This window comes from Takifugu rubripes, chromosome 21 (assembly GCF_901000725.2).
Source record: "Takifugu rubripes chromosome 21, fTakRub1.2, whole genome shotgun sequence".
Classification (NCBI taxonomy): domain Eukaryota; kingdom Metazoa; phylum Chordata; class Actinopteri; order Tetraodontiformes; family Tetraodontidae; genus Takifugu; species Takifugu rubripes.
In genome coordinates this window covers 12,522,710-12,548,291 of record NC_042305.1, presented here as the reverse complement: position 1 = coordinate 12,548,291, position 25,582 = coordinate 12,522,710, and the positions used below count along the sequence as shown (strand labels likewise).

General features: G+C 48.0%; 1 protein-coding gene across 2 annotated transcripts in view; it reads left to right on the top strand.

Moving 5' to 3' along the window:
• LOC101075546 (netrin receptor UNC5C) overlaps positions 1-25,582 on the top strand; it is a 113,289-nt gene that overhangs the window by 80,692 nt on the left and 7,015 nt on the right. Inside the window, exons 5-14 of one of the 2 annotated variants that reach the window (XM_029830365.1) lie at positions 3,050-3,230; positions 5,864-6,031; positions 6,100-6,264; positions 9,779-9,835; positions 14,620-14,811; positions 18,106-18,323; positions 19,313-19,448; positions 20,257-20,344; positions 22,649-22,817; positions 24,472-24,705. In XM_029830365.1, coding sequence (XP_029686225.1) covers positions 3,050-3,230; positions 5,864-6,031; positions 6,100-6,264; positions 9,779-9,835; positions 14,620-14,811; positions 18,106-18,323; positions 19,313-19,448; positions 20,257-20,344; positions 22,649-22,817; positions 24,472-24,705 — 1,608 coding nt within the window. The remainder of the gene's footprint in view (positions 1-3,049; positions 3,231-5,863; positions 6,032-6,099; positions 6,265-9,778; positions 9,836-14,619; positions 14,812-18,105; positions 18,324-19,312; positions 19,449-20,256; positions 20,345-22,648; positions 22,818-24,471; positions 24,706-25,582) is intronic. The other variant, XM_029830366.1, reaches the window with a different exon arrangement.

Genomic DNA, 25,582 nt, shown 5'->3' with positions numbered 1-25,582 from the left:
GTGTGTGTGTGTGTATGTGTGTGTGTTGGCATTATCCTTTGGTAAACACACAGACACTTCTGCTGTCTGGGACTGTGTCAAGAAAACTGATGGCAGCAGAAAGGAGAGATGGATGTCAGCTCTGTCAACACTCGTCTCACACTCGCTCTCCTCTCTCGCTCCATCTCGTTCTGTGTCTCTCTCCCTCTGAAGGTATTCTCCTCCAGCCGATCAGCTTTATCTATACCCTGCACTATTAATTATTCTCCTCCCCACATCTTTGTCTTCCTCTCGTCCTCCTTTCCTTTGTTTTTTTTCTGCTGACTGGAGGCTCCTGAGAACTGAGCTGGCATGTAGCCTTGTGGGTGTGTGTGTGGGTGTGTGTGTACATGCGTGTGTCTGCGTACATGCAGGAGTGAGCGTTGCAGCAGGCGAGAATGCCAATTACGAAGATAGCTCTCCAGTTGCCAATCAGAGCCAACATTAATGTCCGTGGCACATCTGCCAGAAATGCATCAACACTTTTCTTTTCCCAGGATCCTTTGGAACAGCAAGGAACAAGGAATTCTAGGCTAACCCCCCCCCCCCCCCCCCCCCCCCCCCCCCTTCTATTAACTTTAATTAATTAGGATTTGAATCAAAGGTAATGCAGGGGGTACATCTGCTCAGCTGCTGCTGAGGTTTTTGTGCTGCAAAATGCAGAAAGAAGCAGCTGAAAGTCATTTCAAAATGCTCAGAGAAGAAGTCGAATCGTCCTTGTCTGCTTTGGTGTCATTTAAAATATTTCCCTTTATCTCCCTGTAAAACCACTCCGGGCCTTGATCGACAGAATGGTTGATTTTGGGGGGTTGTGGGTTATTAAAACATGGACAGACCCACGGTGCACTTGTCCCCGCCCACACAAAGGTAGATTAATGGCTGAGGGAGCTCTTTAACCCACTCATCTGCACTCCACATAATACATCTAATCAAGAGGATAATCCTCAGTGACGACCGTGTTAACACTTCAGTGAACACACACACACACACACACACACACACACACACAGTCTGCTTTTCCTCCCTTTGTCCACCACCAGGCACGTTTGCTCCTACTTATGAGTGTGTGCCTCTTGCCGCTTTGAAAATATTAATATTATGATTCAGCTGCCGATTCCATCGACCCCCCCGTGTGACGCATCACAGCCGCTCTACAAAGCGTGACACATTTTCCTGTTTGTCACAAATATTCTGTCTGTGTCACTTTTTTTTGTTGTTGTTGCACGCTTTACCCCTGCGCTGTCTTTGTGCCACAGCGAGACTCCGTCGTCCCAGATACGGGGGGAGTTCTGCATCAGAACATAGTTTGTGCGGCTCCCCAGCGCGGCGAAATGCTCAGCATATACCTCCACCGAGTGCCTCAGACTTTGGTCTCGCACATGTTCAGCCAAGCCTGAACACATAGATGCGTCTCCTGACAGATGCGCCCAACTTCACGCCTTTCCTGGATGTTACAGTGTGAAACGGGACTCAGGCGTTGCAGGTCAGAGATTGTGTCGAAGAATTTCCATGTCAGATTTCATCATTTCAACCTTTAGCGCGCGTATCAGTCGACATCTGTTGCACCGTCGCCTCTGTGTGCGGCCCCTCGGTGTGACCGAGCACATCAGCCATCAGGCGTCATCAACCACCAGCAGACCAGCTGATGGGACCTGAGTTTGGGGAGGGAGTATCTACCTTTAACCTGCTACAGGTGGCATGTTCAGTGAGGGGGGGGGTGTCCAAACGTGGACCAATCACCATGATGGAGGGAGGGCTGGAGCAGTGAAGGGTTGGATGGGTGGAGACATGGAGGGTTGGAGGGGAACTGTTTTTACTGGATTGCATTTGACCAGACCTTTATATTTACATCTGTTGTTGCAAAAGCAATTTAATTGTTAACAACTCAGCTGCTCCTCTCTAATTTTTGATCTTTTTCAGATGAAATGCTTACAGTGAAGTACACACACACACACACAGGCACACACACACACACACACACACACACACACACACACAGACTGCTATCTAATCAGTCTAGCTTGCAGGCCTTTGTTGAAGTTGCGATCAGGCAGTAAATCATTGGGACAGACAGAGTTTCAGATCCGTTGGGACATCAGATTGTTCTGGCAGGCTGCTCAGACGTGCTTGGTTTTGTTTCCCTAAATGGAAAATTAGTGTCCGATGATCAGTGTAGGACCTCGCGACGCTAACCCTGACGTTAGCCTCTGTGTACATATGTGAAGGACCAGATGAGTTGTGTCTTTTTTCCCTGTGTATCGCCCTAACCAAACAGTAGCAGCTAAGCGTTTCCAGCATGCCTGTGTTTTTTCCTCCACGGTGACCTTTTCTTTTTAATGGAAACCGAAAGTTCGTGCAACATCTCGCTTAAAATTGAAAATTCAGAGGAACAGCGAGCCCGTCGGCCAAAGATCAGACAGAGGCGCAGGTTGAATGAACGGATGAAGGAGAGAGACGGGCTGAGCCTCAGCAGGCAGTAAACTGAATAATATGAGTGAATTTGCTCTTTACTCAGCTGCACGTTTCCATTTCCTAATACGCGCGGGAGAGGAAATTAAGCAACGCGAACGCAACAATGGGACTCGACATTTATGTGCCTCCTGTAAAGCTCAGACAGGCTGAATTTATGAGCTTCACACTAGTAAATACAGCACTCAGGAAATGTGATTAAACTCATAAATACGGTTGTTTCCTGCTATTCCATTCGTCCCCTAAAGTCTTGGGAGAGTATATCTCCATACCAGGCTGTTTCATTTATGTTGCATTAACGCCACCTCAACGTATTTTTAATCTTGGTATTTAAACGCACCAGTTTTGATTTTGAAAATCTTTTTCCTCGATTATGCAGGATTGAATCAGGAGAGCTGCTGCTAAAGCGTCAGACATGGCCCATTGTTGTGGCTCAGTCATGAAATTTAGATAATCATGTGACTTTACCAGGAAACTGGCCTCCAGTGCTGCCACCACAGTTCTTCTTCGTGGCTTCGGTGTAGAACAAACTCACTTTTAGTGCCTTTTGATTCCATCGCAGGTGGAGTGGTTGAAGAACGAGGAGATAATTGACCCGGCGGAGGACAGGAATTTCTACATCACCATCGACCACAACCTGATTATCAAGCAGGCGCGTCTGTCCGACACGGCCAACTACACGTGCGTGGCAAAGAACATCGTGGCCAAAAGGAGGAGCACCACAGCCACGGTCATTGTTTATGGTGAGTTTGAAGGATTGGCCACCGTGAGGCCGCCGCGCTCTCCCGGCGAGCGGTCCGGTGTCACTCACATCACCTTTGATCTCTGCCAATTAAAAAAGTCCACCCATCACAGCTCGAGCCTGAAATTAGAAAACGCCATCGCCAAATGTCGCCTTTCCAGCCAAGAATCAGGCCACCGGTGCACGAGTCATGCAGCATATGGCACGCCAGTGGCGGCGGGTGGGGAAGACTCATCGAGATGAATTTTTTGGCTCCCTTTGTTGCTTTCTGGAGGGAGCTAATAAAAAAAAGGCATCTTGATGTGCTTATAACAAGTTACTTGTTATTTTTATTATAACTGAGAAGGCAAAAATTAGAGGCCCATTCGTCCTTTTACACTCTCTGCTTTTTCATCTAAGATGACAGGAAACAATTTTATGAAAAAAACAGTGTATATCCGAAACACACACACACACACATGCACACACACAATAGTTTTCCTCAAATGTAACATTCTAAGAGTCTATTTTCCCGGAGAAACGATTCAATCAAAAGTTCATTTTTCTTTCACTCCACAATGCGACGGCTGACATTGTTGACAAGGTGAAACCGTATCAGGAAACACCAGGAATGAGGAATGCACCAGAGATGGAAGCTTTCAGGGGCAATCGGAAGCAGCGGTACCCGTGTTCATTCTGATAGCAGCTGTGATAAACAAGTTATGCACTATTTAATCCCTTCCAGGACTTTAAATACAAAAAAAGCTGTATTCTCGTTTTGAAAATTGCAGCCTTTGATGGCATCAAACCCGTCTCCTGACAATCATACAACTTATTGTTCACTCATTCATCGAAATGTCCAAATCCCAAAATCCCAAGGAAATCTGCAGGAGCCAGAAGATCCAGAACGAGGCGCTGTGGCTCCCTCGTGTCTACAAATTAAGTTCTGTCTCAGTCTTCATCAGAAGAATGAAGAAATCTAACACTTTGGGACAGGACTGCAGGGGTGGAGGAGAGCAGAGCAGGTGAAAATGAATCAATCTGAAGACAGACTGAAGTTTTAAGCTGGCATTCGGATTTATCAAGTCAATAGCGAGCTAGCAAGGTAGCAATCCAGAGCGACACAACAATCCAATATACTACAACATTGCATTTATCGACCCAAAGACAAGATTTTGTTGCGTTCAGCCGACTTCTTCTGCGACCTGTTCTCATACTGGGAACCTTCTGAGTTTTTGAGGATTTGGTGCAGCGCTCTAGTCTAGATCATCTGGTCCACATCCCTGCAGGAGAAGCACTCTGAGGCCTGGCCTCACCAACATGTCGCCTCTTTGTCTAAGGAGAGGAAATGTTGTTGCAGCCAAGTGTCGGCATAGAAATCACATTTCCAGTGCACGTTCATGGTGCCCAGAGTTTCCCCGTCGAGGAGCTGCAGCTTTGTTTTCCTCTCCGATGAGGGTTCAGGGTTAGTTAATTTGCACGCGGCGTGACGGCACGTGAACACAGTGTGAATAAATAGGCTACAGTAGCCGCAGCCTGTGTGGGGGCGTGTATGCGGCGGCTGTGCACGCGGGCACGTGCGTGGGTGATTACTGTGTAGGGAAATCCAGCTGTTTGCACTAAACTTTGACAACCCATCCTCCCACCATCTGGAAAACCCATACTGACTCCATCAAGACAAGTAGCCTCGTAAACTCAAGCATCACATTAAAGTCAGCGATTTGTCCGTTTAGAGTTAGCAGGTGGGCTTGCACGCAAGCAGCGAAAGCTCCACCACACCGTCCCCTCGCAATGTCGTCCTCTTTGGGCACCTGTGTGTAGAATTGGAACCAGTTTGCTGCCAGGGTGTGTCCAACACAGCTAGCCGATGATAAACATCTCCTTTATCATCAAGCTCTGCTTGAGCTTTTACATCCCAGAACAAACACTCATCTGTTAAATAAGCTAGCCTATGTCAAGCAGTGAGGCTGCCACACACAGTTCTTAGACGCCTGATGAGAAAAAAAAGTTTTGCTGTGTGCTGATGTGTTTAGAATAAGCATAAAGGACTTTAAGAACAACCTGAGTTGCGAGGAAATATTGATGTCATTTGTTTTCGCTCCCTTGGCTGCAAGTCGCTAACAGCCCTAAACAGCTTGGATAAAACATGTACAGCTGATCCAGGAAGCAAGTGCACAAGTTGTTATAGTAACATCAGAAAGCGGGAACTGTGTGTGTTCATTAGTCATTATTGTGTGTGAGTGTGTCCGTGAGTGTGTCCGTGAGTGTGTCCGTGAGTGTGTGCGTGTGTGTGTGCGTGAGTGTGTGCGTGAGTGTGTCTGTGAGTGTGTGCGTGAGTGTGTCCGTGAGTGTGTGCGTGAGTGTGTGCGTGAGTGTGTCTGTGAGTGTGTGCGTGAGTGTGTGCGTGAGTGTGTCCGTGAGTGTGTGCGTGAGTGTGTGCGTGAGTGTGTCCGTGAGTGTGTGCGTGAGTGTGTGCGTGAGTGTGTGCGTGAGTGTGTCTGTGAGTGTGTGCGTGAGTGTGTGCGTGAGTGTGTGTGTGAGTGTGTGCGTGAGTGTGTGTGTGAGTGTGTGCGTGAGTGTGTCTGTGAGTGTGTCCGTGAGTGTGTCCGTGAGTGTGCGGACTGTTACTGATGAAGCTACTTCCTGTTGCAACAGTCAACGGCGGCTGGTCGACGTGGACCGAGTGGTCGGTGTGTAACAGCCGCTGTGGGCGTGGCTTCCAGAAGCGAACCCGCAGCTGCACCAACCCCGCCCCTCTCAACGGGGGGCTGCCCTGTGACGGACAGGCCATCCAGAAGCTGACCTGCACCACTCTGTGCACGGGTGAGTCTCGCTGTCGGTGCGGAACCTGCCTCCGTGTTCCCACATTCCTCACTCCTCTTGTGCTGCAGTGGACGGCGAGTGGACGGACTGGAGCAAGTGGTCGGCCTGTGGGACGGAGTGCACCCAGTGGAGGAGGAGGGACTGCAACAACCCAGCACCTAAAAACGGAGGCAAGGACTGCGAGGGGCTGGTACTCCAGTCCCAGAACTGTACCGACGGTCTCTGTATGCAAAGTGAGTGGACCTTAACCAGTTTCCTTGAAAAAGCTTGGGACTATTTCTCCTAAGCGCGTGTTCCGATGAGTCCAGGTCATCTGTTGCACCTCTGCCAATCAGAACCGTCCCCCTACCGTGTCTCTATTAGATGGAAATTGACCCCGACTGGTGGAACCACTGCAGTGGTGACGACAGAAGCCGCTAACTTAATTGGCACGTTATAATTATGGGCTAAATTGAAGGACTCGCGGTGACATCGTAACTAAATACGGCTCGTATAAAAGTGCCGTTTAAAAGCCATCAACTGGAGGGTTTAAGGACAGGTCTCATTTTAATGAAGCTCTCATCATTTGGGACGTTTCCTGTCCCCATGTCACCGAGGGAACTCCAGAGGTTGAAATGTTTAATGAGATGATCAGTGAGGGGTCCAGCTGAGCACCGGCGGGGAGTAAATCATGCAGGGAGGGCGGAGCCTGTGGAAGAGCTGGGCCCAGGCACCTTATTGGGCGGCTCATTGTAAAGTGTCCAGAAAAACCAGTTAGTGGAGGTGATGTGATGAAGGCCGTATTTGTCTGTTTACCCCTCTCTCTCTCTCTCTGTCTTGCTCTCTCGCTCTCTCTTTCATTGCTTTATTTTTCTGGGCATTTATTTCATTCCCCCCCTGCTTCTCGGTGTTTTCTATGGGGTTTCCTCCTCTCCCACCACTCTGGCCATTTCTCACACGCACACATTACTCATTGTTCTCCATCTCCCGTGATTTATGGGCGCCATCGTGACTTCCTGTACATCGGCCGCCCCTGCTGTCCATAACTCAAAGCCACGGCGCCGCTTCTGCTTTCCAGGCAAAGTAATTAGAAATAGGGACGTGGGACAATCATCAAACCTCTGCAACACCAAGAAGGAGCTTGGTCAGTGTAGAAACCTCACAGAATCATGGGCCATAATGAGTCCTCACCACTCACAAATATAGTCGCAGCAGCTTTTCCAGGGTGGAGGCAATTATATCTGTTGACTTTATGTGCGAGCACTTGTCGCTCCCTGTGCTAAGACTAATTGGCAGACAAACATCTGACACAGAGAGAGAGAGGGAGGGAGAAAGGGAGAGAAAGAGGAGCCTGATGGAGTGATGAGAAGAGAAAGCAACAACACACACACACACACACACACACACACAGCCGAGCTCGTAATTATGCCATCAGTTCTCATTAGACGTTCTTCACGCAACACGGCGGCGGCAGACGGCATTCTTCATTTGTTTTAAGGCTCTTCTGGTTGCTTTAAATAAGTTTCATAGAAGCGAAGGAGAGAGCCACAAAGAATGTTTGAGACTTTCGGAGTTGCGCCCAATATGGCCTCGTGTAAAATACCACCCTCAAGATATAGAATATTACAGATAGACAGAGGGAAAAAGTGTTTCTTAAAGAGACAAACGTCCTGAGGAAAGTATGGGACAGAACTAGAGAAAGTAATATTGCTGCCGGTGGTTCAGTTGGAATTAATTAATTGATACTAATCGATCAGAATTGGGGATCGCAACAATTCAAACCCCAAAATGAGGCAATGAAACAGCAAAAATTGGGAGATCAGTTGCTGGACTGAAAGACATTCCCACTATCACCATTAAGAAGAGTGGTACGCTCTCTGCTATTGCAGCCCAGGATGGGAGACACCAGCAGGCTGTTAAAGGCTTTAAGAACACTAAAATCTCCTCCATTTGCTTGAACTGCTTCCTGTTCCCAGACCTGGACGCTTGCTTCCACTTTGCCTCCAACTTCCACATTTTTGCAGCTTTTACTGTGTATTTTGTTCATTTTATCATTATCTACTATCTTTTTATGATCATATCATTCTCAAGATATTATGAAATGCATGACAGGTTTTATATCAGATATTAACCTGTAAGAAAACCTCTATGTATTATCTTTTTATTTGATCACAGTGATTATGTTCATGTTTTTCACATTTATGTTTTTAAAGGCCTATTACAAACAAGACTTTATTACTGCATGTCAATAAAATAAAAGAATTCATGAAAATGTTCATTTTAAGTCATTGTGGATCGTATAGTCGACACATGATCAGGTTGCGTGAGGCGTCTCTTCCTGAGCCTGAGGGGGCTCCACAGCAGCATTTTACGGTCCCATCACAGGCCCATTATTGACAAAAACCAACGTGCACCCTCGCACACTGCAACAGCCGCTGTGTTTCCCCTGTAAAAGAACTCCCTGCGACGCGTGTGTGTGCAGAATTGGGGATAAAAAACCTATAGCAGTATAGATTTAGGCTCGATTCCCTTCATTGATTTTGTCTTTGGAGTAGATCCGTGGTGATGGTGATGGTGACGGTGACGGTGATGTCAGCGCTCCTGTTTCAGACGTTTCCTGAAGCATTTACAGGAATCTCGCATGTGGCGGAGCTCGGAATCTTGTGTTCCGCTCAGGATATCACTTTAGCTGCCGCTACAGAGGTCACGTGATCCGACTCGGAGCAGCAGTGGCCCCAAACTCAACAAAACGAATAAGGAGGTTACATATTAGGGCAGGAAAATAAACCAATGGCTCCCAGATGTTCTCCACAGCTGGCCAGCGCCGGACGACATAAAGGCTCTTAATGTGTGAAAGCAGGAAATGATGCAGTTTTAAAAAAAAAAAAACAGTTAAAATGATTTGATGTTAGAAGCGGCTTTAAGTCACGGCTAATCCTGACACGAGGTCAGAGTTTAGCAAACATTAGCTTAGCATTGGAGCGATCGTGGGTGTTTGCTGGATAATATCAGCACCGGGGTTAAACTGTGATAATGTTACACCTCCTTCCCGGCTTTCATCTTAATTAGCATAACTGCTGCTGCTCTCACCTCCAACCCACCGTGGCTCGCTTTAGCGCCATTCTTCTCAGATTTGAAGCGTTCTGTCGCCATCCAATGGCGCTAAACCTCTGCCCTACTGCGCCGTTCCTTGTCAGCGCTCCCTCAAACATTCATCAGCATGGAATTTTGTTGGCTGCTCTCCTGTAAAAAGGAGCAGTTTGCTCATTCCATTAATGCAGAACTTGTAAATCTGTTTAAACTGTGCTGGAAGTTCGGGGCTTATTCCAGACTGGCTGGTCTGCATGCATAAACGGAACACGCAGCGTCATGTTGGGCCCACCTGCTGCTGGATGTTAGTTTCCGTGCGTCTCCCCACTTAACCTTGTCCGGTTCTGTTGCCCTTTGGTGCCCAGTGGCTGTTCTGGCAGGTCTCCTCTGAGCCCGCTGCTGTGTTGCCTTTATCAATTATAAAACAGGTCATTTAATTATACATCAGGATGTCGGCGGTGTGACGCAGCAGAGCTGTCTGGCGAACAGCGGGCTCCCTCTGACGTTCTCGGTTCTCCTATAGAGAACCTTATTTAGTCTCTCTGCTCCTTCGGCGGCGTCCTTTTGTGTTGGCGTCCTTCTGTTGGTTTCATCTGATTTGATTGATTTGATTTTGATTGTCGTGTCCCTCTCCCTTCCTCCATCCATTCCACCACCCCCTTGTTTTCCTGTCCCAAGGTTCATTTTTTCAGACGTCCTCTGAGCCCAAAGAGAGCACTGATTTGGGATTCTCATGTAAGTTCATCTTTTATTGTTGCTCGTTCGCTCCTCATGTCTCACTCACTCTCTGTCCTTTCCTCTGCCTTTGGCAATCTAAAACAACAGCTCCTCTGCCTCAGTCTCAAGCAGCTTCATAAGATTTTTTGCTCTTCAGATTTCTTAATAGTTTGATCTCGTCACGCCGACCACGTTTCCCTGATCAAGTAAGAGACCCCTCACTCCTTTCAGAAAAAGCTCAATTACTGTGTCGCTCCCCATCTTTTGTTGCCTCTCTTGCATACGGGATCAGGTCAAATAAAATCATCTTTTCCTCACTTCATATGTCACGCAGGATCGCGCAACTGTGTGTTAAAAGTCACTGGACCACATTGGTGACAGATTCCTTTAATTAACTCCGTTCCATCTTCTTCCTGTCTGATAGCTGTGAAGCAATTCATCAGCCTGCTGATTTTCAGTTTGTGACTCTGTTGCTGATTTGGTGCCTGTTGGAGAGTAGCCAGCAAGCCCTGCCCCCCCAACACACACACACACACACACACATTTGGCTTGTGAATGAAGCCTGGATGGATGCCACCGTTTTGGAAAGTTTTGCCCGTAAATGACCGATGCTCTGGCAGCAGGAAAGAGACGGTGGAAAGGAAAGCGAAAGCTGTCGCAGACGCACCTGCGCTCCTTCTTTTTACGGCCGATTTAGCGTCCTCAAAGTGACATAACGAGAGATCCATAAGCAGTGGGGGAGCCCTAATGTGAGGGAAAGGACCTCTGCCATTTAGCATTAGCACGTCTTTCCCTCTCGCTTCAGCCACTCTGGATTCATCTCCAAAGCGATCAGGTGGCCGTCTGTGATGAGGTCTAGAGACTCTCCTTTGCTTCCTCATGGAACTCTCTTCACAGGGCGAGTTAGATCTAGGCAGTCTCTGCGCATTTAGCAGACTGTCGCTCTGGTTTTAATATTCACAAATGCAGTCAGGGAGGTTGCATCAGAGCCTGGTCTCGGAGAATGAACACGTCTGAATGTCGTGTCTCATTTGGCTTGACTTTGTGCCCAGCCTTTGTTTTTGTTGCCCCATGACCCAGCGTCATGCCAGGGAGGGAGTGTGCCTCATATGCATCCAGCTGAGCTAATATAAACCCAACTGTCACTTATCTGAGACCTAAAGCCAGATCCTGCAGCTTTGACCACCTCTGTGATCTGCTTTCATTTAAAGGGGAACTATGGCAACAGGCTCCGATTAAACCATGTCTCTATTATTGTAATTTGCTAAAAACAGAATTTTGCTTGTAAGTCTTCCTCTTTTTTAATACTCTGGCCACAGAGATCATCAGTGGAGTGTCTCTCCCCCCTCCCCAGAAAGGGGGGAAGCTCAGCCAGGCGTCCAGCGTAGGTGCTGTTTGCATGTTTGTGCCAGCGCGGATCAAAAAGGTTGTTGAATGAGTTTCAAGCAGCGATTGTCCACAGCTCTGCCCTGGATGCAGATCACAGAGACAAAGACGATCTAAGCTGGGTTAGTTACCCCCCCCACCCCACCCCCACTCGGCGTATTCACAGTAGCACATTGGGATAATGAAAAGCTCGGAGATGTTGGCTGACTGAGGATGAGCTGGTCAGATGTGTTCGGGGAGGGTCTGCGTGTTATTGAAGCTATTTCCCGTCTGCATATGCTTATTAACCACAAATCTCAGCATCTTTGCCAGCGGCGATGTCGTTTTCTTTCCGATTGAGTTTTTGACGGTGGAGCCTGGCATCTATCCAGACAGGGATGAAATGATAAAGCCTTCTCTGCCCACTTCTCACAAACTTCCCAGGCCAGTTATTGTGCAAAGATCAACCCTGCTGATCAGTGATCTGCCCTGTCACTGATCTGGTCCCAGCACCAAAGCCGCGCTGCCTTTAAGGTTCGCTGTTGAGTCCATGTTTCGCTTTATGGTGTCACTTCTGCAGAGGATGAATGGTCCCTTTTTTAAATAAACCAAAAAAACCTGTGTTTGAATTGTATGTGGAAGCCTATTGCTGTAAACAACGGCCTTATTATAAGATGATGGCAAAAGGATGTTGGTGTGTGACCTGTGAACCGTCTGTGGTGTCCTCCTGCCTCTCTTCCAGTGCCTGCTGGGAAAATAATGATTCTGCCCGTGTCAGGCCTGTTGAATGTCGGTGCTGGTGCTCAGCTTCCTCATTCTGTCTCTGTCTGCTGTGGCTTCACAACCAGGAGTCTCCTCTTCATGTACACACAGAGATCCAAACCCATTAGTCATCCTTCCTGCTTTGGTTTAAAGCGCGTGCCCACGTTCTGTCCCTTTATAAGCCCTGGTCTTGTCAGGGAAGGAAAAAAAGGCATTCCATTATGCAAGGTTGTCTGACAATCTAAGAACATCAGAATGAAAGAATAGGCAGTCCTCGAAGGAGCACTTTAACAGCTCCTTGGTCATAAAAGAAGCAGACAGGCGCACAGTGGATGGTTAAACGCTGCAGAAAAGCCCCTGTAAAATGCATTGAATTAAAATGAAAAGGGGAAAATTAAGGTATTTTTTTAAAAGACGTTAATCCATCAATGAAATTCCGCTGAATGTTCCGGATACATAATCTGCTTTAGAGGTCCTCCCTGTGTAGGAGGATTATATAGGCAGAAGTTGATTTCATATTCATAATAATGTTTTTGCCGGAGTGTAATCCCTGAAACCCACAATGGTCGTCGACCATGTTTATACCAACGGTCAAGGCAAACATGGAGGGAGAGTTCGGATCCATCACCCTCACGCCGGCCGCCACACACAAACACTTACCTCGCAGAATTTCATTCATGGATGAGTGCCCGTGTGCGGTAATGCTACTAATACTTCAGCAAACGTGAGAAGAAGGGTCCATATTTGCACAGACGTACTGTATGTAGGTTACAGAGGCAGGTAGAGGCTCTGATGGGAGCTGTCGCCTCATTCATCTGCAAATCAAACAGATGGAGACAGACAGTGGAGCCGGGGAGGGAGGCGAGAGGTGCCGGGGGAGCGACGGATCTGAAAATGACGGGATCCAAATGGAAAGTCAGTGGAAAAGCCCGCCGGTGTGAGACGCACGCGTCAGAAACACAACAGGCTGCCGCCTCGTCAAATTATCCCAAAGTGTCCCAGAGCGCTGGCGATGGAACTTGGGGTGTGTGTGTGGGGGGGGGGGGGGGGGGTCTGAAAACACCTCGGAGTTGGAAGAGCGCGAGTTTTATTTCCACTTTTCTCAACCTTTAATTTAAAAAGTGGAAACAAGATAAAGACATTCTGCCTAAATGGGGATGAGAGTGATGATGATGATCATAATTAAGATCAGAAATTCGCTACTTAAGAGGATTATCCAATTCTGTTCCTCTTTGGCAAGAGCAAAGACCTTGATAACGGCTAACTTTGTTCAGCCAGTGGGCTGCTTTTAAAAAAAAAAACAAAAAAAACCAACATAATCTTTTTAACGCCATTAGAAGGAAATAGGTATTACACCTGACCGATCCCTGCAGAGGTTAAACACCGAAGGATTAAAGGTGCTCTAATGTGATGAATATCTGCTGATTGGTAGCGGCAACAGGCTCCTGGGGTGGCCGTGCACAGAACGTGACCTGTTAAACACAGATGACCGCTCCTCAATCTGATTACCTTCGATTATCTCATTCCCTCTGATGCCTCTGGGAGCAAAGAGTTAAGTTAAAAAAGTGGGATTTTTTTTTGGAGGAGTGGACAGTAAAGTCATTTTTCCTCCATCGTGACATGATTGAGACGGCAGGCAGAGGCTCACAGCTCCCTCAAGTGGCAAACAAGTCACCCAGCAACTAAGATGTGACCTCTGTGTGTGTGTGTGTGTGTGTGTGTGTGTGTGTGTGTGTGTGTGTGTGTGTGTGTGTGTGTGTGTGTGTGAGAGGGAGAGAATCACGCCCCGGCGTACGTGAGCGTGGCATCAAAGGTTTCTCTCGTGCATAATCTAGTCTGCGCCTCCTGAACCGGCGCTGATGTGACAACAGCAAATCCTTTAGCGAATGACTCAGGCTGTTTGTTGCTAAAAGCCTGTTATCTGCCTCTCAACTTTAAGGGCGGATTAAGGAGAGCATTCCTATACTTTTCTGTCTTCGACTTAATAGCTGCAGACAAATCCGCCACAACAGCGGGAGAGGACATGATTATACAAGCAGCGCTTTAAGTGCCTCCCTAAATGTTTTGATGCTTTGAAGTTTGGCCGCCTTTCTTTAAGTTTTCTCTTTCTGCTTTATTGGGGCCTTTTTCTAATTCCCCGTCTGGTCTTCCATTTCATTCTTTCATCACCGTTGCTGTCGGCAGCTGCTTGTATGTCCTGTATCGCCTCCCTCCCTGTTTCACCTTTCCCCAACCCCCGACACTCCTCCCCCACGTCCTCTTCTCCTTTCGTCCCATCGTCTCGTAACTTTTTACCATCATCTCCATCCTCAGCCACCTTCCCTGCCTCTAAAATATGGATCACAGAGGATATTTCCTTGCAGAGACGCCGTTAAACTCGCAGCCAGATTGAAAAAGGATTCCAGGACCCTCGTAAAATAATTAACAGCCCCTTTTTAGTGAAACAGCTGCTGCCGTTCTCATTTTATGAAAGCTCCTCTTCTCCTGTCCAGACAAAAGATCATATTACACAAGCTGGAGAGCTTCACATGAAACAGAACCTGTTGTCCTGTGTGTCTGACAGCTCTTCCGAGGTGAAACTGAAGTAGTCAGACACAAATTTGGTCTGATGCCTTTTTTTAGGAACGCTTCTATCAAGTGTAAAATCCTCTTATTGGGTCTCTGTCCCCCCCCAGCGGCCCCGAGCACCGACGACGTGGCGCTGTACGTGGGCATCGTCATCGCCGTCATCATGTGCCTGGTCATCTCCGTCATCGTGGCCCTCTTCGTCTACCGCAAGACCCACCGCGACTTCGACTCAGACATCATCGACACGTCGGCGCTGAACGGCGGGTTCCAGTCGGTGAACATCAAAACAGCCCGCTCAGGTGAGGAGGCTCTTTCTTTATCAGGCGCTGCTTAAGTCATTTCTAAAATGCGATTGGTCAGTTTTTGTGGGTTATTGAATCTTCCCTGAATCGTCCCTGGCTTTCAACATTCCAGGGATTTGTCCCAGAGACCTTTAAAGCAGAGGAGAGCCACCTCGGAGCTCCTGAACTCTGCAGATATTGAACCACAGATATTGCTGAAAACGCCACTGAGCGGCCACAGATGCGGCCGTGTTCGTGATTTAGGTCTCCCAGAACGTCCCAGGACTTTAACTGTCGCCATCGGTGCCTTTGCAGCCAGATGCTGTAAAAAGTTGCTGAGATTTAGGGTTGAAGACTGTTTCTCAGTGGACTCTGGAGGCTGCATAGGGTTTGATCACAATCCTTTCCCTATGTCTTCTAATGATAGGGGTTAGTTTTGTTTCATCACTGGTAGTTTTCTCCTGTTCTGACTCATCCCTGAAGCAGGCAGGTGCTAAATCAGTGCTTCCTGTGAAATGGTTTCTGAGGATCGCTTCCTGTGGTGCCAAAGCGTTTTATGGTGGATAATAATCTTTAATAATGTTGCTGCGACTGCTCTCCGGCTGTGATACCATCATTTAGTTTGTCCCCCCCACCCCCTCATCTTCCAGCTGTCTTCAACCCCAGACCTCTCTATTTTCCCACCTCTGTCTCACTTTCTCTCTCTCTTGATCATCTGTACCTTCAGGCCTGGCACGTTTCCTGTTTCCCGGTATTCTTCCACTCTCATCGTCCCTCCGTCTCCGCGTCTCCATCTTTCCCATCAGAGCAAACTGCCGCCCTAACGGGCTCGCCGCAGTCAGACGCTGCAGCCTTCTGTCTCCTCGTCTAAGTGGAGCCATCTCTCTCTGTCCTGTCTGTGTGGTCATTTCTCCCTATCTGTCTTTTTTGAAATGGGCACCAGAACAACAAACAGACATCTGCAGATTCTTGTACCTGCACCAGCGTGCATTCAGTACATTACTGGAACCATTTAGATCAGACACTTATGATGCTTTCAGTCAGTCAGTGTGTGTGTATCTTCTGGTAACACTCACAAAAACTTCCCAAATAAAATAATGAGTTAAGTCGTCCATGTCAAATCATGCCCTCTTCAACAACTCATCAGTAAAACTGGACTTTAAAAGTGCATTTGAACATGTCGGCTGTACCGAAACTGAAACTTTATGTATGTGTTGTTTTCTAGTTGCAGGGAAAACCCTGGAAGACCTTGAAATAAATGGAGCGGTCATTTGTCGGTGCATTATTATATTAAATTCACAGCACGGTTTCCAGTAAAAACAGAAGAGAGATGTCGGAGGCGATGGGTGTGCCAGTGTGCTTGTGCATGGTGAAGGCGGGGGGGGGGCGTGTCCCTGTTTGCACAAAGGTTGACGGCTCTGCGTGAGCAGAGTGTTGTCCAAAGTTTTTCAGCGATGCACCAAATGTCCCCTCAGCGGTCTGCACACAGGGACAATTTCCGATAACTATTAATGAAGAATTATATGCGCCGCCCCCACCCTCGTCCCCACCCCCGTCTCTGCGGTTTTTCCATTAGTTGTTAATTAAATTTCAGCAGGAATGGTTTGGCCGGAATACCCACCGGCGTTAAGGGTAAACAGCCTGGTTACAGAGAAGAAGAGAGAGGTAGGTGACAAGTGTGTGTGTGTGTGTGTGTGTGTGTGTGTGTGTGTGTGTGTGTGTGTGTGTGTGTGTGTGTGTGTGTGTGTGTGTGTGTGTGTGTGTGTGTGTGTGTGTGCGCAGGCAGCAGTAGGGGTGATAATGAAGGTTTTCAAAATTAGTATGGACAGCTCTGTGCAGGAAACAACAGGATTTCAGGCTGGCTCCACTAAAAATGAGACCCAGTGAGAGCAAATCTGAAATTGCTCTCAGCGGTTAACTGCCTACTTGTCATCCTTAGAATGATTTTTTTTAAATGTCTGCGATGCCGGTAGGCTCTCTAATGAAAACTGGGCCATGCATTTGCGGTGACGAGCGCCTTGTGTCGCACGGTGGCCTGCCGACGCAGCAGAATGAGCTTTAATCATGAAGGATGTGGCTCTGCAGGTGAGCAGATTGTCCTCCAGCAGGAGGTTGGGTCCTCTGCTGCAGTCAGCATGTTGAAGGAGCTGTTTCCACCTTGTCTTGACAAACGTCCTCTTAACAAACATCCTCCACGCTCACACATTGTCACCCAAAATACAGCGAGGACACAGTGACATTGGAACCCAACGGCCTCTTTCTGAGGTGGTCCGACCACGAATTTAGGAACCCTTTCACATAGTTGCCCTATAAAGGTCACGTGCGTTATTCCGCATGACAGGCAACAGGCGGGAAAAAGCTATAATGCGTCAACAAAGACCTTGAATCAACCGCGTTTCGCAAATATTACAACAGTGTTGCTGCACGGTAACAGTGGGAATGCTGAACGGGCCCGCAGGCACTCAGGGTTAATTACTGACAGTCTGAGGTGAGTTCTCAGACACAAATACAACAGAACAGAGCCTCAGCTGTTTGTCTGAAATCCCACATCAAACATCCCACTTTCAGACTTACATCAGTCGCTCTCCTTATATTCCAAATGCTCCGAAAGTGCTTTACTTTACTGTTGGCTCCACCGAGTCTTAAGGGAAAGGATGAGATTATTAGCACATATCTTTGTTTATGTTGTCGTTTTCTTATGTTTTGTGCTGTTAAGCGTCGAGAACTGAACGCCAACTCGTCCATCAAAGGTTGCGTATGCTTCTTTAAAGTCATTCCCATAAAAACAGAATGACGGGAGGAGTTTTCTTTAGCAGAAGTTAACGCTGTTACACTGCGGCAGACGTGCGCGCAGGATCCTGTGAACGCTTCTAAAATAGGGAATTGATGGCGATGGAAGTGTGACGGCTTCTGAGCGCGTGCAGGCTAAATCGCAGACGCTGAAAACATTTTAAAGCGCAGCGTTGAAGTCTCCCACTGTCTGTTTAATGGGATCTGAACCTCCTCCCAGACCTCCTGCTGTCCTGTCTGTCTGAGGACTCTGTCCCCGTCCAGTGCAGCAGCCATGAATAGTCCCAGGTCCAGGTCACGCCCCTGCGGGCTGCCATGGATCATACAGACACTGATAGCTTATCAGCAGCCCTGCCTGCTCTCGTCTCTCTTCTTTCTGCTCCCTGATCTACAACATCAGCCATGTGCCGCGGCCTGCGCCCAGCATATTACCCATCTGGCTTTACCCTTCACGTCCCTGCCTCCATTTTCTCTCCATTATTCACATCAGCTGTTTTCTCTTCGTTTTGCCTCTGATTCCAGCGGATCTGCTGACGGCGCCCCCTGACTTGACAAACGCGGCCGCCATGTACCGCGGCCCGGTGTACGCCCTTCACGACGTCTCCGACAAAATCCCGATGACCAACTCACCTCTGCTGGATCCTCTTCCCAACCTGAAGATCAAAGTGTACAACTCGTCCGGTCTGGTCACGCCCCAGGATGACCTCGGGGGAGACTTCACCGCCAAGCTTTCTCCTAAGGTATCCCAGCGACCCAAACTACCAATCTGCTTAGTTGAAGCTCTTTTTTTTGCACCAGGAGATAAACTTGGGGGCGGTGAACTGATTTCATGTCACGTAAATGCAAGTTAACGTAGCTCTGCGGCCTAGTTACCCCTGCGCTCCATCGCCAACGTGTCATGCATACGGCTAACAGCCGCCACAGATCCAAGGAACCGTTGCATCGTGGTGCAACTGCACCTCCGGCAGGTTCCTCCCCGATGGGCTGATTGAGCCACTGGTATATCTCCAATTACCGAACTGCCCCGGCTGGTTTGGGGGGGATCTGTCTTGTTGCTTCTCTGATTTCTGCTTTAAACACGGTGAGGTCAGCTCGATTCATCTCGACGAGCTGCGGGAGCAAACTGTTGAATGTTTAATGTGGCGTTTGCATCCCGCAGCACACCACACACCACCAGAAGGAAATGCAAAGCAGTTCGTCTAGCCTTGGGTGGTTTCATGGAGCCTACTGTACCCCCCCCCCCCCCCCCCCCCCCCCCCACGGGCTTCCCTCCAGTGTTTCTAGTTAACGGTCACCAAGAAAAAGATCCGCCTCCTTTTCTATTTTCATAATCACTCTTGAGAGACTTTGGGGTGGGGAAAACATTGTGTTCATATTAGAAGAATAACTCCAGAACAGTCGTGTTGTCCTTCAAACAACACATAACGTTTTCCCAACATGAGGTATGTATGTATGTATGTATGTATGTATGTATGTATGTATGTATGTATGTATGTATGTATGTATGTATGTATGTATGTATGTATGTATGTATGTATGTATGTATGTATGTATGTTCTTCTGGCCCCCATAAGAGCATTGATGCATGTTTATGCAAACATCTGCAGAATCCGCAAAGCTTCTGATTTCCTTTCTTTTTTTTTTTTAAACAAAAACAAGCTTCTAGATGTTTTTACTGTTATCGAACGCTGATCAACTGCATCCCTGGACGGTTTTGGTTCTGTTTTAGGTCACTCAGACTTTATTGGATAACAGCGACACGATGAACCTTCGCAACCAGAGCCTGGCCCGCACACGGGACCCCTCCTGCACGGCCCACGGCTCCTTCAACAACCATGGGGGCCACCTCATCGTACCCAACTCTGGTATGAGCCAAGATTGTCTGTCGTCTGTGACAAATAGTAGATTTTCATTATTTTTTAAATCTATCTCTGAGCTCTGAGATCGAAGCTGAGTCCAGCATGGCCTCGGTGGTGAATGATTCGGGGTGGGGGGGGGTACGTCTGAGCTGCTGCCCTTCTCCCCCACAGCCCTACTGTCTCCCTGTGATCTATGTGCTCTTAAACTCATAGTTTTGCTGCTTTTCAAAGGGTTGTTAATCAGTAAAATAGGCCTGTGGTCAGCTCATCAAGAGGTTTAGCTAAAGATTTAACGATTCCACGCGTAAATGGAAGCACGCGTGCCACCCCTGTTTCTATGGGATGGCTGCAGGTATTGTTATTCAGATTTCCTCCTAATTAATGGTGCGGGCATCCACGTCCGCTCTTAACCAGAATGATAATTATTAAATAAGCAATTATGATTATCAAAGCGAGCTCCCCGAGGGGCTGTCGCACAGATACAGCAGCTCCCCTCCTCTGACATCAGAATGTGCCTCTTCTTCTGCTCTGACACTCGTTTTTGATGGGAGGGAGGCGTGGAGGTGAGAGTCTACCAGGAACACCTGGTTAGTGGACACAACGGGAGAGAATACTCTGTCTTAACGCACGTTGTGATGCTACTTTCTGCATGCAGCTCTTTATTTGAGTCACACCCAGAAGGACGCTCCCTGGAAACACCCGTGATTTAGACCAAAGCAACGCTCAGTGCAACACAACAGCCATCATAAATCCTTTGATGAGTCTCATTATTTCTGCCTGCGTCCAATCCGTGTCCCCTGTCGTCCCTCTGCAGGCGTGAGTCTGCTGGTTCCAGCGGGAGCTGTTCCTCAGGGCCGCGTGTACGAGATGTACGTGACTGTTCACCGGAAGGACAGCGTGAGGTAATTTTCCCCCTTCGTTTTTATTTCATCTCCGTGGTCTCCTCTGTCTCTGCGCCTGTTTGCCTCCGGTTTCGTTATTCCCTCATCAGGCTCGCGCGTTGCTCTGAGTGGAGGCTTTCACCGCGCGACAGCGTCAGGTGGAATTTAGCAGAGGTCCGGTTTCATCACAGATTTCCTGTAATAGTTCCATCATTAGAATAGATCATTTCACTCGTTACTTATTGCCTACTTAGCATTATAATCTGTGCAGTAATCCAAGTAATCTCGTCGTTAAACTGTGAATCAAATGATTCGATTCAGCCTCCGTTCTGTTATTCATCAGACTCCTGTGAAGCTCTGTGTGATCGGACCCCTTTCAGCTTTAGTTTTCACCTCGTGCCAGAGCCAAAAAACAAACACCCAGCTTTTGCTGAAAGAGAACACTGTTTCCACAGTAACTAACAGATTAGTGGTTATTTTTAGGATAATTGTAATCCTGTTAACATGTATAATCCCTCACTTCCGAACCCCAAACATGAGTGAGGTAAAGCCCTTTATGGAGCACAACAGATGAGGGGAAAACATACTTTCCAAATGTTTTATGCACTAATAATAAGAAATAGAAGAGCTCCACATTTATCCTCTTCCTTTATCACACGCAGTTATGCTAAAACAAGGCTTTAACTAACTAACCACCATCCTAGTTGGAAGTGAAGCTTGGCTGAGCAGAACAGGCTTCTTCCTGCACCAGATGTGGCTGCCAGCTTGATCATGTGGTTGTTTGTGGACGCCCCCATTAGAATGTGTCCCCGACACCGATGTTCCGGGCAACAGGACCCCAAGGTGTCGGTTCTTTGGGGTGGGTAGCTTTCATCCCGTTAAAAGAAAATCATTTCAGTGCCGACAGTGTTGTGTTTTCCAAGCTGCTAATGTATTCATTATAGAGGGAAGGTTAGATCGAAAGTAACTTAGTCCAGCTTGAGGAAACTCCAGTTTGGGTCCGCGTGTACTCTCGTGGTCCTCCCCGATCAATGACGTTCAATAAGCGTTCAATCAGAGTTCTATAGCAGTACTAAAAAGCAAATGTATCTGTGCTTTGTCCTCATCCCAGTCAATAGGTGGACAGAATAATCACAAAGCTGCAGATACTGAAGTTCCTCAGCAAATGTTTGTCCTGTTTAATGTCATACTGGCACTGTCATTTCCTCCATTTCAACACCAAAACAATCTCCGGCTTTAGTTTAATACACAAGACGTTTGTAATTCCTTCCAAGCCAAACCGGCGCCAGATTAATGAAGGGCGGCCGTTGCAGGGTGAGCACCGTCTTATCTTTCAGCTTTTTCCGCCCATGCGAACGCTTCGTGAGTCAGTAATGAGCTCCAGATGCTGAATCAATGAAACTGCTAAGGATTAGTGCCCCCCTGACATGAGGTGTGCTGAAAAAAATGAAATCATTTACAATTTTGATGCAGCGCCTCTCTCCACGTGGGCAGGTCCTACTCGATAAAAATCTTCAGATACACGGGTAGAAAAAAGTGATGGGATAAAGCCTTTCACTGCCGAGCTGAGGCAGTTTTACACCTATTTTCATCACGCTTTCAGAATGCGGGCTTATCCTTTGACTCGACTAAGAACGCTAATAACTAATAAAGACTGGTGGGATTTAGCATAATCTAATCTGAGGGGTTGCGTAGCCACTTACATACTTCCATCCTCTCTCACACGGTGTGTATACGCTGTACTCACCACCTACATGTACTTGTTATCCACCTACTGGGACTGATGATCAGCTCCGAGCACGTGCCGAATAATCATCCCGAATTATCGTTCGCAGCATTGAATTATTAGGGAATGCTCATATTTGGACAGCTTTATAATGAGAAGCGGGTGCTTTACAAACATCGGGACGTCATGTGTGACCTTTGCAAATGTTTGACGCACTCATGGTGTGTGGCGAGGTGACAACAGCCGTACACTCAGCTATGCAGATTCGATTCTGTGCTGATCTGCTGCGTAGATTTGTGACGGTAGACGGTACTGTGCGTCTACAGGCTGTGACCAGCACGCATTTATTTGCCCTCCACGAGCCGTGAGCTTCTGTCTCCAGCTGCGGCCTGGCTGAAGCCCCCGCCGCCTCCACCAGTCACGCTCTGATTGAATTTGTGCTGCCCTGTTCTCATCTGTTCTGGTGTCTGATTTTCAGTCCTAATCCAGCCTAACTGCCATCTTTATAATGCCGGCTCACTTTTTATTTATTTATTTTTGCGCATCAGAGCGGGAAAAAACACCCAAACAGAAGTTATTTCATTTCCTGTTTTCTCCAGACCTCCGGTGGAGGACACCCAGACGCTTCTGAGCCCGGTGGTGAGCTGCGGACCACCCGGGGCTCTGCTGACCAGGCCGGTAATCCTCACCATACACCACTGCGCCGACAACGTCGAGGAAGACTGGCTAATACAGCTGAGGAACCAGCTCGCCATGGGGGAGTGGGAGGTAAATGTTCCAGTGCAATTAAGATTTCCAGTCCCACGTTGAAAACTCCACCTCCAGCAAATAAAAAGAGCCCCCCCCACCCCGCCCAAAAAAATCCCATCGGCATTGAGCTGCTGCCAGGTGACAGTACACAAGCACAAGACAGCGATTCACAGCACATTTATGCACGTGTAAATGATGGTCTTCTCCCAGGAGAGTGGCCGGATCACATAACCAAGCAGCACAGGCTGACGGGGGAGAAAAGGAGTGAAATTTCAGTAAACATAAAGTGCCTACAGGCTAGCAGATGAGCAGGGGGCTGAAGACTGCTATCAGAAATGATTTGTTATGCTCCTGCCGTCCTCCCCTTCTTTCATCTTCCTTCTTATGTTTCCATCTCTCCTGGTTTCCCTCCCTCCTCCAGTGTCTCCCAGCATGAAGTCTACCTCAGCATTCTACTTTGGTGTGTATGCAGCTGTGTACGTGCGCATCTGTATGTGTGTGTCCTTGTGTGCGTCCTTGCGTGTGGGTGTGGGTGATAAGACTGACTCGCAGCATCACTGTGTCTACAAGGCTCCCGTATGCTGTCGTCTTTGGGCTTATCACAGCTCCGCACAATGTCTCTGCACAATTAGTGTGTGTGTGTGTGTGTGTGTGTGTGAGAGAGAGAGAGAGAGAGAGAGTGAGAGAGGGACTGAAGGTAGTTGTTGTTCAGCGGTAAAACTGAGAAAAATGAAAAGTGGAATATCATCAGGAAGTCGATTTGTTTCTCTCTTATTGCGGTGGAACATCCATTTCCCATCATAAAATCCCCCCAAAACACACAGAGGGGAGGTAATTGAATTCCCCTCACATTGGGAGAGGGGCGGGGAGTAGGGTAGCTACAGCTATGATCACCGGTGATAAAGGATTCACACCGTATTGCTCTCCTACCTCTATGTATTGATTTAGCTTCCCCAGAAACAAACAAACTCCAGGTAAAGAACAACTATAAACCCAATATTCAGACGAGTTAAATGTGCACATGCTGTTCTCAATCGTCACATGCGAGTGCACCCACCCCCCACCAGAGGGATGAGTTATTCCACTGTGCTTGGAAGCTGAAGGAGACAGAGTCACGTGGATTTACAGTCAGTGACGAGGGGATAAGAGCAACAACCAGGGACTGGGCACACATTGTGGGCCTGGACCCACTTCCTGTCGAATGTGTGGTGAAGGACTGATCCAGGAGCTGTTCGAAACAGCTCTACTGTACCTGACAGTACACAGGTGTTCTGGAAAGGAATAGCCTTTCACTTCACTAGAAATACACAGTTTTGAACACTGCTTAACTCTGCCACTGTTGTGGATGCAAATGAAGGGGGAGTGTGTGTGGACAGGTGATAAAACAAAAGACTTGTTCTCACCAGCAGAGAGGTGCATCAATTAGAAATCAAAGCACATTAATTCAGGTTTAGTTTGTATTCGCAACAACAGTTTTTTTTTAAACAAAAAAACAGAAAAACAGCAGAGGTACAAATACAGATCCAGGTGTGTTCACGGCCCCAGTCTGGCTCAAAGTCAATAAAGCCGCCGCTCAAATAAAGCCTCGCTCACGTGCAAACAAATAAAGGCAGCTTTCCAAAAAGGTTGATCTGATTCCACAGCATCAGGATGTGTCGCTCCGTGTTTACAGGACGTGGTCGTGGTCGGCGAGGAGAACTTCACCACCCCCTGCTACGTGCAGATGGACTCAGAGGCTTGTCACATCCTGACGGAGACGCTGGGGACGTACTGCCTGGTGGGCCAGTCGATCTGCAAGGCGGCCGCCAAAAGGCTCAAACTGGCCGTTTTTGGACCCGTGTGCTGCACGACGCTGGATTATCACATCAGGGTTTACTGTCTGGACGACAACCAGGACGCACTGAAGGTAAACTGAAGCGTCTGAACTGAGCCGCTTTGGCTGCAGGAGCTGTTTGTTTTGTTGCGTACGTGACGGCTTGGCGGGAGGCCGCGCGTCCGCATCCCTACTGCGAAAACCAAAATGGTGCAACTTGCGTCGGCGTCACCCGCGGGTTTTGTTTTTCACCTTTGGTCCTTTGGAAATGAGCTCAGAGGCAGTGAACAGAACAGGGCCGCACAATGTCGAAACAAGATGCTTTAGATTTTAAACAAATTCAAAAGCACTGGAGGGACCGGCTGATACGGCAGATTAGCATCGGTAATTTATGCAGGCAACGTTAAGTCAAGTGTCAGCGTGGCACGCAGCCACGTGCTCGCTCCGGCACGCACGCAGCGTTACCGTTTCAAACAAACAATTGCAGCTTTTTGAAAAAAAGAGGAAAGAAAAAGAGTTCAGAAGTGGTCTTTTAATGACGGAGAGTCTGCGCTGCATAATTGATCGGTTGGCGGTTCAAAGAGGACGATCGACAGTGAGCCGCTGCGTAGGCAGACGATGAGAAGAAGGAATTGATTTTTATGAAAAGGCTGTAGGAGGCATCACGTAGTCACAGGGGCAGCGTTTCGTGGTCATGTGCGCACGCAGGATGTGCGAAGACCAAAAGAAGCATAAAATGCGATTATGTCATCCTCGTGTCTTCACCTGCTGCTGCACGTCTGCAGGGACCAGGTGCTTCTTTAGCACCCTGTCGGAATGGGCTCGGATGCTAAACAGGAGGCAATCATAAAACCATGAGCTGAATTCCCACAGGAGCACCTTAGAAATGGAGCCTCATTGGGTTTTTTAGGTTTTCTAGGTACCTTCCTTCTGACTGGAATTTTCCCTTCTTCATGCCAACCAACTTAAT